The sequence below is a fragment of the Vulpes lagopus genome, chromosome 8 (assembly GCF_018345385.1).
Source record: "Vulpes lagopus strain Blue_001 chromosome 8, ASM1834538v1, whole genome shotgun sequence".
NCBI classification, from domain to species: domain Eukaryota; kingdom Metazoa; phylum Chordata; class Mammalia; order Carnivora; family Canidae; genus Vulpes; species Vulpes lagopus.
In genome coordinates, this window is record NC_054831.1 from 124803931 (window position 1) to 124817088 (window position 13158).

Consider the following 13158-nt stretch of genomic DNA (forward strand, 5'->3'; position numbering starts at 1 on the left):
CCTGAGATCTGAAGCAATTTAATTTTATCGGAATCCAGGACACAACAAGAAAAACACCCAAAACCACATGGAGACAGAAGACGAGACACAACTCCTCCCCCACCTCCCCCCTGGCCCTAGACTGGGGACGTTGGGGGGCAGGACAGCTGGGGGAGACCTTGAGCCTCAATCCAGCCCAGCAGGCTCCAGGCCTGTGGGGGGAGCTGGGGGGGAGGGGGAGGCAGGGCCCACCCCCACGTTGGATAGGCTGAGGGAAGGCCCCCCTGAAAGGACTGCCCCCTCCCCAACACCCCTGCCGAGGGGCAGGTAGCCCACAGCAGCACGAGGGCCCAGGGCCATGGACACATTCATGATTGAGAAGCAGCTGGAGGGCAGGAGGAGAGACATACGATTATCTGGGCAGAATCACTTGGGGGAGGAGTGGTGGGTGGGGCCTGGAAGGGCCCCATGGGCCAAACCCTGAGGTCACAGGAGGGGGCCCAAAGCGGGGCTAGTGAGTGAGGTCCTGAGTGAGTGGGTCAGCGGCTTGGGCCCCTTTCTCCCGCTGCCTACAGCCCCTCCAATACTGCTGCCAGGGGGGCCCCACCTCCAGGGACACGGGAGAAGGGCGGCCCACCCCCTGCTGCAGACAGCCAGGGGGCTGAGGCCTGGTCAGGCCTCGGCCCGCCTGCCCCAGAGGCTATGGGAAGAGGACAGGTCAGGGATGGTGGGGACAGGGGCTCGACCGGCTCAGATCCAAGATGGTGCCGTGCGTGCTGGGTCCCCAGGAGCTGGGGGAGTGCGCTGGAGGCCAGCGACTCTGGTTAGACAGGAGGCAGCAGCTTCTCAAGAAACTCCTTCACCGCTGCCATCTCCTGGGGGTGAGGCGGGACTGTGAGAAGCTCCCAGCTGGAGGGAGGAGGGAGAGGGCTGGGAGTAGGAAGCGGCCCCTCATCACTGACCTGAGGACAGGAGCTGTGCATGACACCTGGGTAAGTCTTGAACTGGACCCTGGCAGGTGTGACAACGGACCGGAGCTTCTCAGCCGTCAGGGCCCCAAACCGTACTGGAACCATGGGGTCCAGCTCCCCATGGCACTGAAGGATGGCCAGGTCCTTGGCGCTGCCATTGGCTGCCTGTGGGCCAGACAGGCCCCGGAGGGCAAAGCCAGTGCTTCGGCACAATCCCCAAACCACGAGGAGACTCCAAGGGCAGGAGTGGGGCCATGGAGACACTCACCTGGGGGAAGGCCCGGTGCAGAGGCAGCCAACAGCTCAATGCCACAATGCCAGCCAGAGGGTGGGGACAGGTAAGGGCCGTGTAGAGGGACAGGGCCCCACCCTGGAACAGAGAATGAGAAGTCATGAGGGCACAGTTGTTCACCTACCACCCCCACCCTCTCTCTCTCCCCTCACCTGTGAAAAGCCTCCCAGGACAATTCGGTTGGCAGGGATCCCATTCTTCATCTCATGCTCGATCAAGGCCTTGACTGGAGGGAGGGGGCATGACTGGGTAGGGGAAAAGCTGCTGGGGGCCCGGGGAAGGAGCCCGATATAGCCCAACGCTTTCTTGGGGTTGGGAGGGCAGTGGAGGGGAAGGAGGGTGGATGCTGAGGAGGGGCTGGGCCTTACTGTTCTCTGCTGCCTTCTTGATGCCAGCCTCGTCCTCTGGGGCATCTGGACTTAGCCCCATCAGGTCAAACCTGGGAGAGGACAAGCGTTGGCTCCTGGAAGACCCGGGCCAGCCCCTGGCAGTTCTCAGCTCCCATCCTTCCCCCTGCCAACTTACCAGGAGGGCATCACCATCTTCATGTTGAGAGTCACAGGGATCCGGGGTCTGGGGGAGGGCAGCGAGAAGAGCCATCAGGCACAGAAGGGATGAGGAAGCCACAGCAGCGGAGAGCAGGAGGGGGCAGGGTAGCCCCTGGGGGCCCCTCCCAGCAGGCAAGGCCTGTGTTTAAGGTGTTGCCAGGCAACCTGCCACGTGGGGCTGGAGGCTGTGGTTAGGGCACCAGCAGAGAAGCAGAGCTGGGTACTCGGGTGTGACGGTGTGACGGGGTTCCCGCTCAGTCGGTGAGTACTTGGGGAAGGGGCACAGGATCTCCTGGCTCTAGGAGATCCCTGGCAGAGGAGGGCCTCGGACTGGGAGCTGGGGTCTGGGGGCGCGAGCTCCTGGGAGGGAAGGCTGAAAACGGTGCCTCCAACTGCCCTGGGCCCAACCGCAGGCTGTAGCTGGCAGGAGACGACAGGCCTGAGACCACAAGACCACCCCGTAGCTGATCCCCATCCTCAGCCCCTCCCTTGCCGGGGTGACACTCACGCATGGGGACAGATGTACTTGACGTGAGGGAGCCGGATGGTGGAGAGGGCGTCAGCCCAGCTGTGCCTGTAGGAAGGGAAAAAAGGCACCGGTGTACGAAGGAGAGATGGAGGGTGCAGGTCCCTCCAATCCTACCCTCTGGGCCCTCCCTCACCTCCCCCAGGAACACCCCTCCCTCCCCAGCTCACTCACCCTGTGTCTCCAAGTCCATGTAAAAAAATAACCTGAAAAAGGGTCAGACATGGGGCGGTGGGAAGAGGGCAGTCATCACGCTGCTCTCATTCCACCCCAGTTCTCCTCCTCCAACTTTGGGCCACCCCTCAGTGCCGCCAAGGACCTGGGGCTGGGGGGGGTGGAGGGGAAGGACCGTGGGAGCAGCCAAACCGGCTATTAACCCGTTGCCGCCTGGCTTCAGATTGCTCCCTTGTCAACCGTACCACCTCCATTTTTCCCCACACCCCTTCCAGCCAGTCTCCCTGGCTGGCCTGGGGGCTGGCCTGGGGGCTGCCTGGGGAGGAGAGGACCCTTACCGCGGCCGTTTCCCGCTCAGCTCCAGACACGGTGGCAGCATCGGTGAGCAGGGGCACAGACATGGTGTTACCACACATACACTGCAGGCTCCACGGCTGGGGCCTGTGCAAATTTAGGGGAGTGGTCAAGAGCAAGAGCAGCCGGGAGAAGAGCCTCTAAGCCAGGGCCCACTCAGACTGTCAGCGCCCCCCTGCTCCCTGGACTCTGTCCTGGGCACAAAGGAAAGGCAGGCAGAAGTCTCAGGCCAGAGCAGGTAGGAAGTTTGCCTCCATTCCTGGGCTGAGAAGCAGAGGAAGCGCCCTAGTGTCCCTGGTTCTGGCCCCGCACACAGCCGGCGCTCGCTGGAGACCAAGGGGGCAGAGGGAAGGCTTGGCCGTGGGGGAGGGGAGCCAGGGCACCCCCTGCGGTCACCCCCCCCCCAACTGCCTCCTCCCTGCTTTCCAAGCATCACGTCTCTAAGAGAGCCCCGGGTTCCCTCCCGCCCAGCTCCCAGCGCTGCTGGGGAAAGAAGGGGAGAAAGGTTTGCTTTCAGCCCCTGCCCCCCACCCCCACCCCATTTTCTCCGCTCCGCAGGCTCCCCAGCCTCCCCGGCCTTCACAAGCAGTTTGTGGCTCGGCCATTCCCAGGGCCCCCGGGGGCGCCCCTGTCCCCAGGAGGCGCGGACTCCCGCCCACCGCGCACCCCCTAACTGGCGGCCCACGCCCCACTGAGCGGTGCTACCTGCTGCTGCTCGTGCCCGCGGAGTCCGGCCCGGCCCCCCAGTCTGACCACGCTCCGGGACTCCCAAACACACAAAAGAATGTGCGGCTGGCTGGCTCCTCCCCATCCTCAGCATCCTCCCGAGTCCCCCGGGCTCGCGCCCCCCGCCCCGAGGCGCCCCCGCCCCTCCCGGACCCCGAGCGCACCTCTGCACGTGGATCCCTCACCTCTGACCCCTGCGCCCTCTCCCTACACGGGGATTCCCCTCCCGCCTCCCTGGGAGACTTCCACCTCTCGCCGCGGGGTCCCCGCTCTCAAAGTGATGCCTTCCGCGCTGCCCGGGGAGGGGAGCTCCTCACAGTCACACACTCGCACGCGGAGCCCGAGTCCCCCTCTCTCCACGCGAGAAACGTCCGCTCCGGCCAAAGGTCGCCCCCTCCCGACCCCGGGCCGGGGCCCCCCTCCTGCCCACCCGGGGGCGTCTGCGTCGGACCCCGGGAGCCCCAGCCCCGCCGCGGGCCCTTCCCCTCGCGCCCCCCAGCGCCCCCCGTCACGGCCGGACCCTCCTCGCCCCTCTCCCCGCGAGTCCCCGAGCCGGGCCGGCGCCTCCTCGCAGCGCGCTCCCCACCCCCACCCCCGCCGCCGCGCTCCCCTCCCCGCCCGCCCGGCCCCCGCCGAGCGCCCGCCCGCCCCGGCAGCCCCCTCCGCCGGCGGGCCCGGGACCGGGTACCTCCACTCCCTGGGGCTTCCGAGACCTCTCGGGCGAGTCTCCTCTTTCTCCCGCACAGGCACACACTCTTCCCCCACGGCCGCCCCCGCCGGAACTTCCGCTCGAGTCCCGGGAACCCAGCCATCGCGCTGCCGGAAGTGGCCTGGCCAGCGGCACGGAACCCGGAAGTGGGCGTCGGCGATCCGCCAGACGCGAGCTGCCATGTTGGGAGCGGCGGAAGCCCCCGGGTCGCCTGCGGGAGCCGCGCGGCGCGTCGGTGGCCGCCGCGTGCCGCCACCAGCCGTGCGCCGCCCGGGGGGACGCGCCTCACACTGGCCTAGCTTCGCAGGGACCCCGCGCGGGCCCGACGGCCGCCCGCGTGAAGACGTCGGCTCGGGCCGCCCAGTCCTCGTCCCGCTCTGAGGAGGAGGAAACTGGCGCTCGGGGCGGGGAAGGAAACAGCAATCTCGGGACGACTCTAACGCTGTCTCCGCACCTGCTTCCTGAGTTACAACACGCTGATAAACCCCACCCCGCCTACTTCACAGCTCTGCTGCGAGGCTCACATGAGGTCGCCTGGAAATTACAGTGTGAGGACCGGAGACCTAAAAAGGACCCCGGGAAAACAACGCAGGTCACATCAGGGCAGCTGGACGGGCAGGGTTGTCTCTGCCCTCAAGCAAGACCATGTGGACGGTGCACCACGTATCAATGGGCTCCTGTGAAGAACAGAAAAGGCTTCATTTTGTCCCCATTTTGCTCCTTGCTGCACTGATAACAGTGGAAACGGGCTCAGGGTCCACAGAAAGGCTGGAAGGGGAAGCGAACGGAGATGACAGGCTGGGGGCATCTGCGAACAGGAAACGAGTGATTCTGGTACCTCACCAGCTCAGGACTCACTCCCACTATAACCTACGGTAGTTTTCTTTGAACTGAAAGAAAACAGTAAACTTGGGAACTCAAAGCACTTCTCCAGGTGGAGAGGCAGTTTGGTCCTAAGTGCTCAACAGGTACAAAAAGCCTGATACCAGGATTCCAAACAGGAAATCTTTTGAGTCCCGAGGACTGCAGCAAGCCAGAGACCTGGACTGGATGTCAGAAAGGGAGGAGTGTGCCCAGACCACGTAACTGCCAGCCACCCCCCCACATCCCTGCTAGGTCTGCTTTAGAAGAGTAAACAGTTCCTCCTGCACCCCCAATCACCTGAGACCCTGGAGCACTTCTTCAAATTCTCAAACAAGTTCTTCAGAGTGAAGCTTCAAATTCAGAAGCCCAGTCCCAGAGGCTGCCTATGATTAGGCTTTAATTAGCAGAACTAATGAAGGGATAGTCTGCTCTAAGATTTCTAACTTTGTTTTTCGTCCTACTCCAAATTTTAAAACATAGCCTTTATTTTTTATCTCTGAAATGATCCAACTGAAATAAAAAGGCTGTGGCTGAGGAGTAGGACCCTTAGTGCATCAAGAATTGCATTTGTACTCTGGTTGATTTCAAGTTCTATTTTAGAAATCTTGAGGCTAGACAAAGCTTGCAGGTGGCAGGACTACTGACCATCTCAAATCCTCTCATTTTAGATACTCAATTCTCTCCAATTGCTGTCTTGACTTAACAAAATTTAAGCCCAGGCTTAGGTCCGCATGTGCTGCTCACTTAACTTTCCTTGCTCTTTATTCTGGTGAGCTGTGGGATCTGTTCTCCCTTGTTTTTGTAAATGTCACTCCACAAGTTACTTCCTCTCATGAGAAATGGAACATCGGTTTATAGCCTCACCTTCCTCTTTACAAAGCGTGGGTGGGTGAGTGTAGGAGTACTTTTAGTCCACTGTACCTTTCCTGGAGAAAATGATCTAGTCTTGAATATCACTGTGGCACTATGACCTACCTGATACAAAACAACAAAAAATTCCAAAGTTCCATACAGTCCCCCCTAAAGTGATGGAAGTTTAATCAGTACTACCAAGAAATCAAAAGAATATACAAACATTAAGTCTGGCAAAGATTTATTAGGAAGCTTATTAGTTACGGTGAATAAAAAGCCATGAACAGAACTGAGATCTCCAATTTCTGGCACTGTGCTCACGACACTAGTTAGAAGCTAATAAACATTAAGGATGTCCCAAGGGGAATCTTACCTAAGTCCCAATCTTATCCAACCAGGACAACTCACAAACACAGAAATGATGCCCATGTTCTCCCCAACTGCTTACCAAGGCAGTAGGTAAAAAGACCTCCTCAAGCTATGAAGCATCAGGAGATTTCTGCTCCTCTAGCTATAACAATGGGACACTAGTACATGACAGACAACTCCAAGCTGGGCAACTTGACAAGAATGCTGAACGCTGACAGGAAGAAGGAGCAAGCAGGGACAAGTATTTCTAGTTGGAGACCCTCCTGATGGCTAACAGAAACACAATGCTGAGGCTTCAGAAAGTTTACTGCAGCCCAAGAAATAGTTTCCATTAAAAAAAAAAAAAAAAAAAAAGTCACACAAAAATCCTGCCACAAAGCAACAAGACACTTGGGATCCCACGGCCACACTGACTGGAAAGGCAGACATCATTCAATGACTGCCAGATGCTGACCAGCCCAAGACTCAATTTCTAGGCCCTAGAGAACCGCGATTGTCCCTCAGCACCCACACTACCCTCCCCGGTGGTGTGGTATCTTCCATAGGCCAGATTTCTGCAGCAAGCCCCAAAGACAAAGCTTGGCAGAGGCTGTGGCACCAACTCTCTCTGGAACCCTCTCTCTTTGTCCTCCCCAACAGGATGCTGTACATCTTCACAGACACAGCGCTTCTATGGGAGCCCTGGCCAGTCTTAGGAAATGAAGTGTGTCTGTGGGGTAACCTGATGGACCCTGTGGTCTGCTGGGTTGGCTGATGCTTCATAATTGCAGATGGTCACCTCATGTCGGCGAAGCTGCAAGAAAAGTGAGAGGCTGGGTCAGCTGGCCACTTCCCAGACCACACAATGGAGTAGTCCTTATTCAGGTTCATTTCTGGAAGTCATCTCTTCCCCCTTCTGACACTCTTATCCTAGGATGATTGCAAAGATCATTATCAATGATTCATCCCATAACTTTAAAAATTCATTCCCCCACTATAATAGTGCCACTATGAGAAGAAGACCTTATCTATATCTTGTTTATCATCTTATATCTGGGTGCCTGGAACAAGAAAAGTTACCAAAAATGTTGAAGAGTCTCAAAGTGAGAAAAAAAAAAAATGAATGGATATCAATTGTATTATTTCAACTCCCTTAAAAATACAGCCTGTCAAGAGATGGACAGTTTACAGTAATGAAAACCAAGAAAAAAAAAAAAAAAAGAAAAGAAAACCAAAAAAAAAACTGCACAGTCTGAGAGCAAGTGGTGTCTCACATGCTCTTTTTTCCTTAAAGTGCCCATATCCAGCATACAGATACATACACACATATATGTATGGGGGGGGGGGGAGAGGCAACGTCAGGAATGCTTCCTGCCCCTTCTTACCTCAGTCCATTCTCCTCTCAGGCCAATATACAAGACCTTTGTGGTATCAGCTCCAAAGTTTTTTGAAATATGAATTGAGAGATGATAGACATTTGAAAAACGAGAAATTCTAGAGAATGAAAGGAATGGGGAGAGAAGACACAGGTCAGAATTCAAACACTACCTCACCACCAGCCCAAAAACAACAATTCTAGCTCCAACTTGTGGTAAAACCCAGGTAGATGTCAGAGAACATTCTGGGCTCTTATGTCCCATTCTTGTCTTTTAGAGAATTGATTCAGTGGAAACTGAGCATCTCCCAGATCTTGCTCCAGGCCACAGGAAGAGAAAAATGAGTCAACACTGGGATCCCATGGCCACACTGACTAGAAAGGCAGACATCAAGGAGCAGGAATGAGAAATGCTGTATGACCAAGCAGGGATTCTAACACAAGTTCAGTATTGATCTCGCCAATCTTATCATTAGGAAAAAGAACCAGTGAAGACAGAAGGTGGTCTTGTGTAATGTGGCCTACTGTAAGCCCACTCTGCAAAGAGTAATTGTGAAAACATCTCTCTTAAGACCACCCTAGGAGCGCACTCAGATTTGTCAACTGCTTACAAGTTTAACAAGTCCATGACTTTGCACTGCTTCTCTGCCAAAAATTGACTAAGCCAAGGATCAGGCTTCCTCCACTGTTTTAACTAGTTTCTCACGCTAAGCAGGAAATGGGCCAAAATTAAACTGCAAGCTCAGTAAGTGCTAATGCATGTATGTTCACTGCAAATGAACACCCGCTGTTCCTCAGGAGAAGCCAGAGAGTGGAGACAGGCCGAGTGCTTACTTTGTAGCATACTCTAATTCTCCTGTAAGATCCCGATTCAGACTAAAGGTCTGATCTGGCTCCCTGTCTGTATCATCAAAGGACATCTGTGGAATGTTTTTGTACCTGAGAAAAGAAAGGGAAGAAAAATCAAGAAATGTGCATTATCACATTGTGCATATTTTTCAGTTTTTCAGAATTTATTGACTCAACTGCCTTCAGTTTTATCAAATTTTAGGAATGGCATTTTACTGGCATTTATACACAAATATCTTTAAAACAACAAGAGCTGAGAACTGCAACATAAGCCAGTGGCATCTTTGAGTGGGTTAAAATCACGTGAGAAGCAATACACAAAGAGGAGGCTCAAACCAGGTCACGTGCAGTAAATTCAAGGAGAAAATCAGCAACTCAGCACATTCAGACCAAGCTGAGGAGGTTAAATAAAACAGCTTACTCATGGGGGGAAAAATACTTTGACAGAAACCTATAAACAGAGTTAAGAGATAAGAGCAGATAACTTCTTGAGCAGGTTAACGCTCAAGCAATTTTTGTGTCTAAAATTACCCTATATATTGAGTCCTCTCAATTCTTCAAAAAAATACAATTTGGGGGTTTCCATTTCAAAAAGAGCACAAAAGGCTGCCAATCCACAATGGGCTTTGGAAAGTCAAGTAAAGTGCTAATGAAGAAAAAGGTTTTCAAAGAAACATCTAAGAAACAGCTGACCCCTCTACAACTCACATATTCTAAACACCTCAGCCACACCCCCACCACCTCTTAGAGCGTTTTATTAACACACCCACACAGGAGGGGCCTAGACATTAGGGGCAGCAAAATGCATGTAATTTAAGAAAGCAAATGTTTGCTTCAAAGTGTTTCTAAGAATGATGCACAGAATAATAATAGTGAACATTTATGAGTAGCATTATGAGAGGCAGTATAGCACTGCAGTTAAAAGCAGTGTCTCTGGAGCCAGACTTCTAGGTTTAAAGCATGGCTCTGTCACTTACCAGCTGTGTAATTTTGAGGAAGTGATTTAACCTCTCCGTATCTATTTCCTCATAAAGTGGGGATAGTGATAGTACATATCCCATACAATGATGAGATTACATAGAATCAATTCTAAGATACATATACTTTAAAAATTCTACTATGGGGGATCCCTGGGTGGCGCAGCGGTTTGGCGCCTGCCTTTGGCCCAGGGCGCGATCCTGGAGACCTGGGATCGAATCCCACGTCGGGCTCCCGGTGCATGGAGCCTGCTTCTCCCTCTGCCTGTGTCTCTGCCTCTCTCTCTCTGTGTGTGACTATCATAAATAAATAAATAAGAAAATTTAAAAAATTAAAAAAAAAAAAATAAAAATTCTACTATGGAAAATTTCAAATATACATATAGAAGCAGAGAGAAAAATACAATGAATCTCCATTTAGTTATCAGTCAGCTTCAATAATCAACATTATGCCTATTTCCTATCACCCTCATTTTGTGTTTGACATTTTAAAGCAATCTCAAACATTTCACTTTACTCATACCTATGTATTTCTAAAAAGGCTTCTTAAAATACCACTCTTAAAATGATACTATTTAACAAAAATTAACAATAATTCCGTAAAATCATCTAACACCTAGTCTGTGTTCAAATTTCATTAAGTACCAATTTAAATTTTCTAGATGTCAGTAGCATGTCACAGCTAAATAAGCTAAAGTCTTTTTATTAGTGGTGTATAAGATCATTACAATGGATGACTTCTTAGATTTGATAAGGTGTAATATATGTAAGGTGTTTATTTAGAACTGAGGGCTATGTGTTTGTACCTGCCCTCCCCCAACTGGGCATTTATTATGTTCCAGACTTACTCTAAGCTCTTCCCATGTTAAGTATCATTCAATTCTCTCCACAGTCTTATAAGGTTCATACTATTACTACTGTCATTTTCAACATGAGAACACTGAGAGAAAGACAAATGATGCCCGAAAGCTATGCAGCTAACCGTTGGTACAGCCAGAATTTGAACCCAAGCATTTTATTCCAGAGCCCACTCTTAACCATGATGCAACACGGTTTTCTAAAGCCAATCCATTTCTCCAGTAAACAAGTCTTCAAAAGCATCAACTCAAACGGACTGTTTCCTTAAAATGATTAAATATGTGAGTTTGCTTTCAAATTCATGTTTTCTAACCTCCAAAAATAGTGTCAATTTCTTATATCTCTCATTTAAACTGACCAATTTTTCAGGAAGAAATTTTTTTTGAAATGTAAAGTTCTTCCACTGTTTGTTTCTCCAGCACTCAAAAACATTTTCCCCTTCTCTTAGGAAGGCTATGCTGGACTAAGGCAAGCTGTCACAATGGGAGCACTAACTCTGGTGGCAACAGATCCAGTGTTGCAAGAGGTATATGGAACTCTGCAAACTAAAGGGCAGGCACACTCAGATGGCAGGAATTCCATGTCCAAAAAACACACGCAAAGATTCTGTGTGAAATAACAAGGGTAAATTTGGAAACTAACCTCAAGAGTAAAAACCGTAAAGATCATTTGAGATCTGCAGCTGGGTTACTAAGAAAACTGCAAAGTCATCAACAACTGGCATTTATAGGATGCTCTGTGGATGATTGGCGCCACAGCAAGCACTTTGAAAAGACAGAAGCTGTTGGCCTTAAAGATGCTTAATCTAAAAAAGTCGTTAATTCAGGAAAAGATAAGTGTATTCTGATGCAGAACAAGACCAAGACTTTTAAGGGGGGGTTTACTAGGTTTCTTTTAACCTAGTAAAAGGAAAAAAAGTGTGTCATTCTGGAATAAAGTGCTACCAGAGAAAAGAGAAGTAGGAGCATCTTGAGGGCCTCAGCCCTTGCCACTTACAGTCTCATCTCAGAGGGGTGTGAGTCATCATCCTCTCCCATTATAATGATGCCTTTGAGCTTGACATTGCCTGTAAATCTGCCAGAATGCAAAAGAAGTCGTCAACCTGGGTCTGAACTTTTGTGTAGCTGTGTGACCCTGGACAAGACCCTTCCCCTTTCTGGGCTTCCTACTCACGTGTCAGACCTATACCAGAACAATTTCTAAGATCCTATCTCCCTCTGGCATTCTGCAGTTCGAACAAATTTACCTTAACTGCTCAGTTCTTTTTCAACAGATACATTATGCTTTCCTTCTCAAACCCACCACACTGTAATTTCCCCCCCACTTCTAGAAACAGATGTGTGCCCCTGACACCACCAATGAATGAGTCCTGAGAAGACAACTAGGTACAGCCTATCTAGCCTGAGGCCAACACCAAGGAGATACTTACGGAATATTAAACAGAAGCTCTTCATCTGCATCACTTTCAACAAACTGGAGGGAATAGGGAGTGGGGAGGAGAAAGCAACAAATATTTGCTGAGAGCCTACAATTTCAGGCATCTTCCACCCTGTCCTACGACTGGAGTGCAAACAGTCAACCTCCCTCGGTTTTCCAGCACTTACTAATGCTGGAAGCTTATGAGCTAACAGTCTGCAGACCACCCTCTGGGAGGGTTGCTAAATGGGGGGAGCCCGTGAATAAACTTCCAGGCAACCAGCCTCCTGAAACTGTGTGCAAAAATCTGTGCCTGTGGGGTCCAAGCGGCCCCCAGTGTGTCCAGCAGCTCTGTGACTCCACAGTGGCAGATGCTCTAGGAGGAGGACACGCTCCATCTGCCTAGCCTGTCTTTGGTCTTCATCAGGTGATAGGATCACGCAGCCATTGGGACTACTAGTCAAGCAGCAGAGAAAACGCCCTCACGGCCATCCTCCGTTATCTCCTGAAGCTCTGGAAGAGAATGCTGGCCGTGGAGGGCCAAAGCGCCCCTTTCCCTCCCTGGGCCTCAGTTCCTCTATCTGCACAATGGGGACACTCGACCCTGTTTTCTTCCCACGGGGCGGGCAGGTGACGGGCACGGGAAAGCCCTTGGCCAGCGGGCTGTCGTTATTTTTAACAGCAGGACTGAGGCCCACAGAGCAGACGGGAGGCCTGACGCCCCGCGCGGGTCCCTGCCTCGCCCGCCCGCCCCAGGCCCCGGAAGGCCCACCTTGGAGCGGTCGGTCCGCTCCTCCCACGGCTTGAAGACGCCGCGGCCGCTGCCCTCGCGGCTCTCGTTCAGGCACTGCAGCCGCTCCAGGTCGATGCGCAGGTACAGGCCGTAGGCCAGGCCGCGCTGTTCCGGCGGCTCCTCCCGCTCGGCGGCGCAGCGACAGCCGCCCCCGCCGTGGCTGTGGCCGTGCGACATGGCGCCGCCGCCGCCCGCGCGTGCCCTCGGCCCCGCCGCCGCCGCCGCCGCCGCCACCGGGCTCGCTCCGCTCCGGCCGCCAAGCGCGCCGCGGCCGCCGCGTCGTAAAAGGCGCCCCAGTGCGGCGCATGCGCCCGGGGAGGGCGGGGCGGGGCTCGGAGAGGGCTTGACGCTTGACGGGCGCTGGCAGGTGCCGGAGAGTCCAGCGCGGGCTCGGCCCCGGGCCGGCGCTGTCGCTCTCCCCGCTCCCAGATGTGGCAGCCGAAGCGCACACTAGGCTGGCGTTCCGAGTAAACGACGGCGCTGGGATTCGAATCCCCCTTCCCATTAGGCTAACGTCTGTGCCCTTTTGCCACCCGCGTTTTGGGGG

The 13158-nt window shown here is 53.2% G+C and overlaps 2 protein-coding genes across 2 annotated transcripts; both read right to left on the reverse strand.

Moving 5' to 3' along the window:
* Positions 1–2: 2 nt before the first annotated feature.
* LYPLA2 (lysophospholipase 2) lies at positions 3–4670 on the reverse strand. The gene is made up of 10 exons (XM_041765100.1): positions 4259–4670; positions 2829–2931; positions 2491–2522; positions 2299–2364; positions 1768–1815; positions 1611–1681; positions 1395–1468; positions 1219–1320; positions 942–1115; positions 3–854 (listed from the first exon to the last, which is right to left on the reverse strand). Exons 1-10 carry the CDS (start codon positions 4459–4461, stop codon positions 804–806), a joined length of 924 nt encoding a protein of 307 aa, XP_041621034.1. The 5' UTR covers positions 4462–4670; the 3' UTR covers positions 3–803.
* A 1549-nt stretch (positions 4671–6219) lies between these two features.
* On the reverse strand, positions 6220–12877 carry PITHD1 (PITH domain containing 1). The gene is made up of 6 exons (XM_041765101.1): positions 12591–12877; positions 11832–11875; positions 11399–11476; positions 8553–8657; positions 7729–7837; positions 6220–7157 (listed from the first exon to the last, which is right to left on the reverse strand). The coding sequence occupies exons 1-6, from the start codon at positions 12786–12788 to the stop codon at positions 7056–7058; spliced, it is 636 nt and encodes a 211-aa protein (XP_041621035.1). The 5' UTR covers positions 12789–12877; the 3' UTR covers positions 6220–7055.
* Between the last annotated feature and the right edge of the window lie 281 nt (positions 12878–13158).

Coding starts and splice junctions, on each gene's coding strand:
- LYPLA2 (XM_041765100.1), bottom strand. CDS start 4,461: ATGGCAGCTCGCGTCTGGCGGATCGCCGACGCCCACTTCCGGGTTCCG. Junction 1,682..1,767: donor AAGATGGTGATGCCCTCCTG/GTAAGTTGGCAG, acceptor GTCCTCTCCCAG/GTTTGACCTGATGGGGCTAA. Junction 855..941: donor TGCACAGCTCCTGTCCTCAG/GTCAGTGATGAG, acceptor CCTCACCCCCAG/GAGATGGCAGCGGTGAAGGA.
- PITHD1 (XM_041765101.1), bottom strand. CDS start 12,788: ATGTCGCACGGCCACAGCCACGGCGGGGGCGGCTGTCGCTGCGCCGCC. Junction 8,658..11,398: donor CACCCCTCTGAGATGAGACT/GTAAGTGGCAAG, acceptor TTCTTTTCTCAG/GTACAAAAACATTCCACAGA. Junction 7,158..7,728: donor TGAGAGGAGAATGGACTGAG/GTAAGAAGGGGC, acceptor CTTTTCTTGCAG/CTTCGCCGACATGAGGTGAC.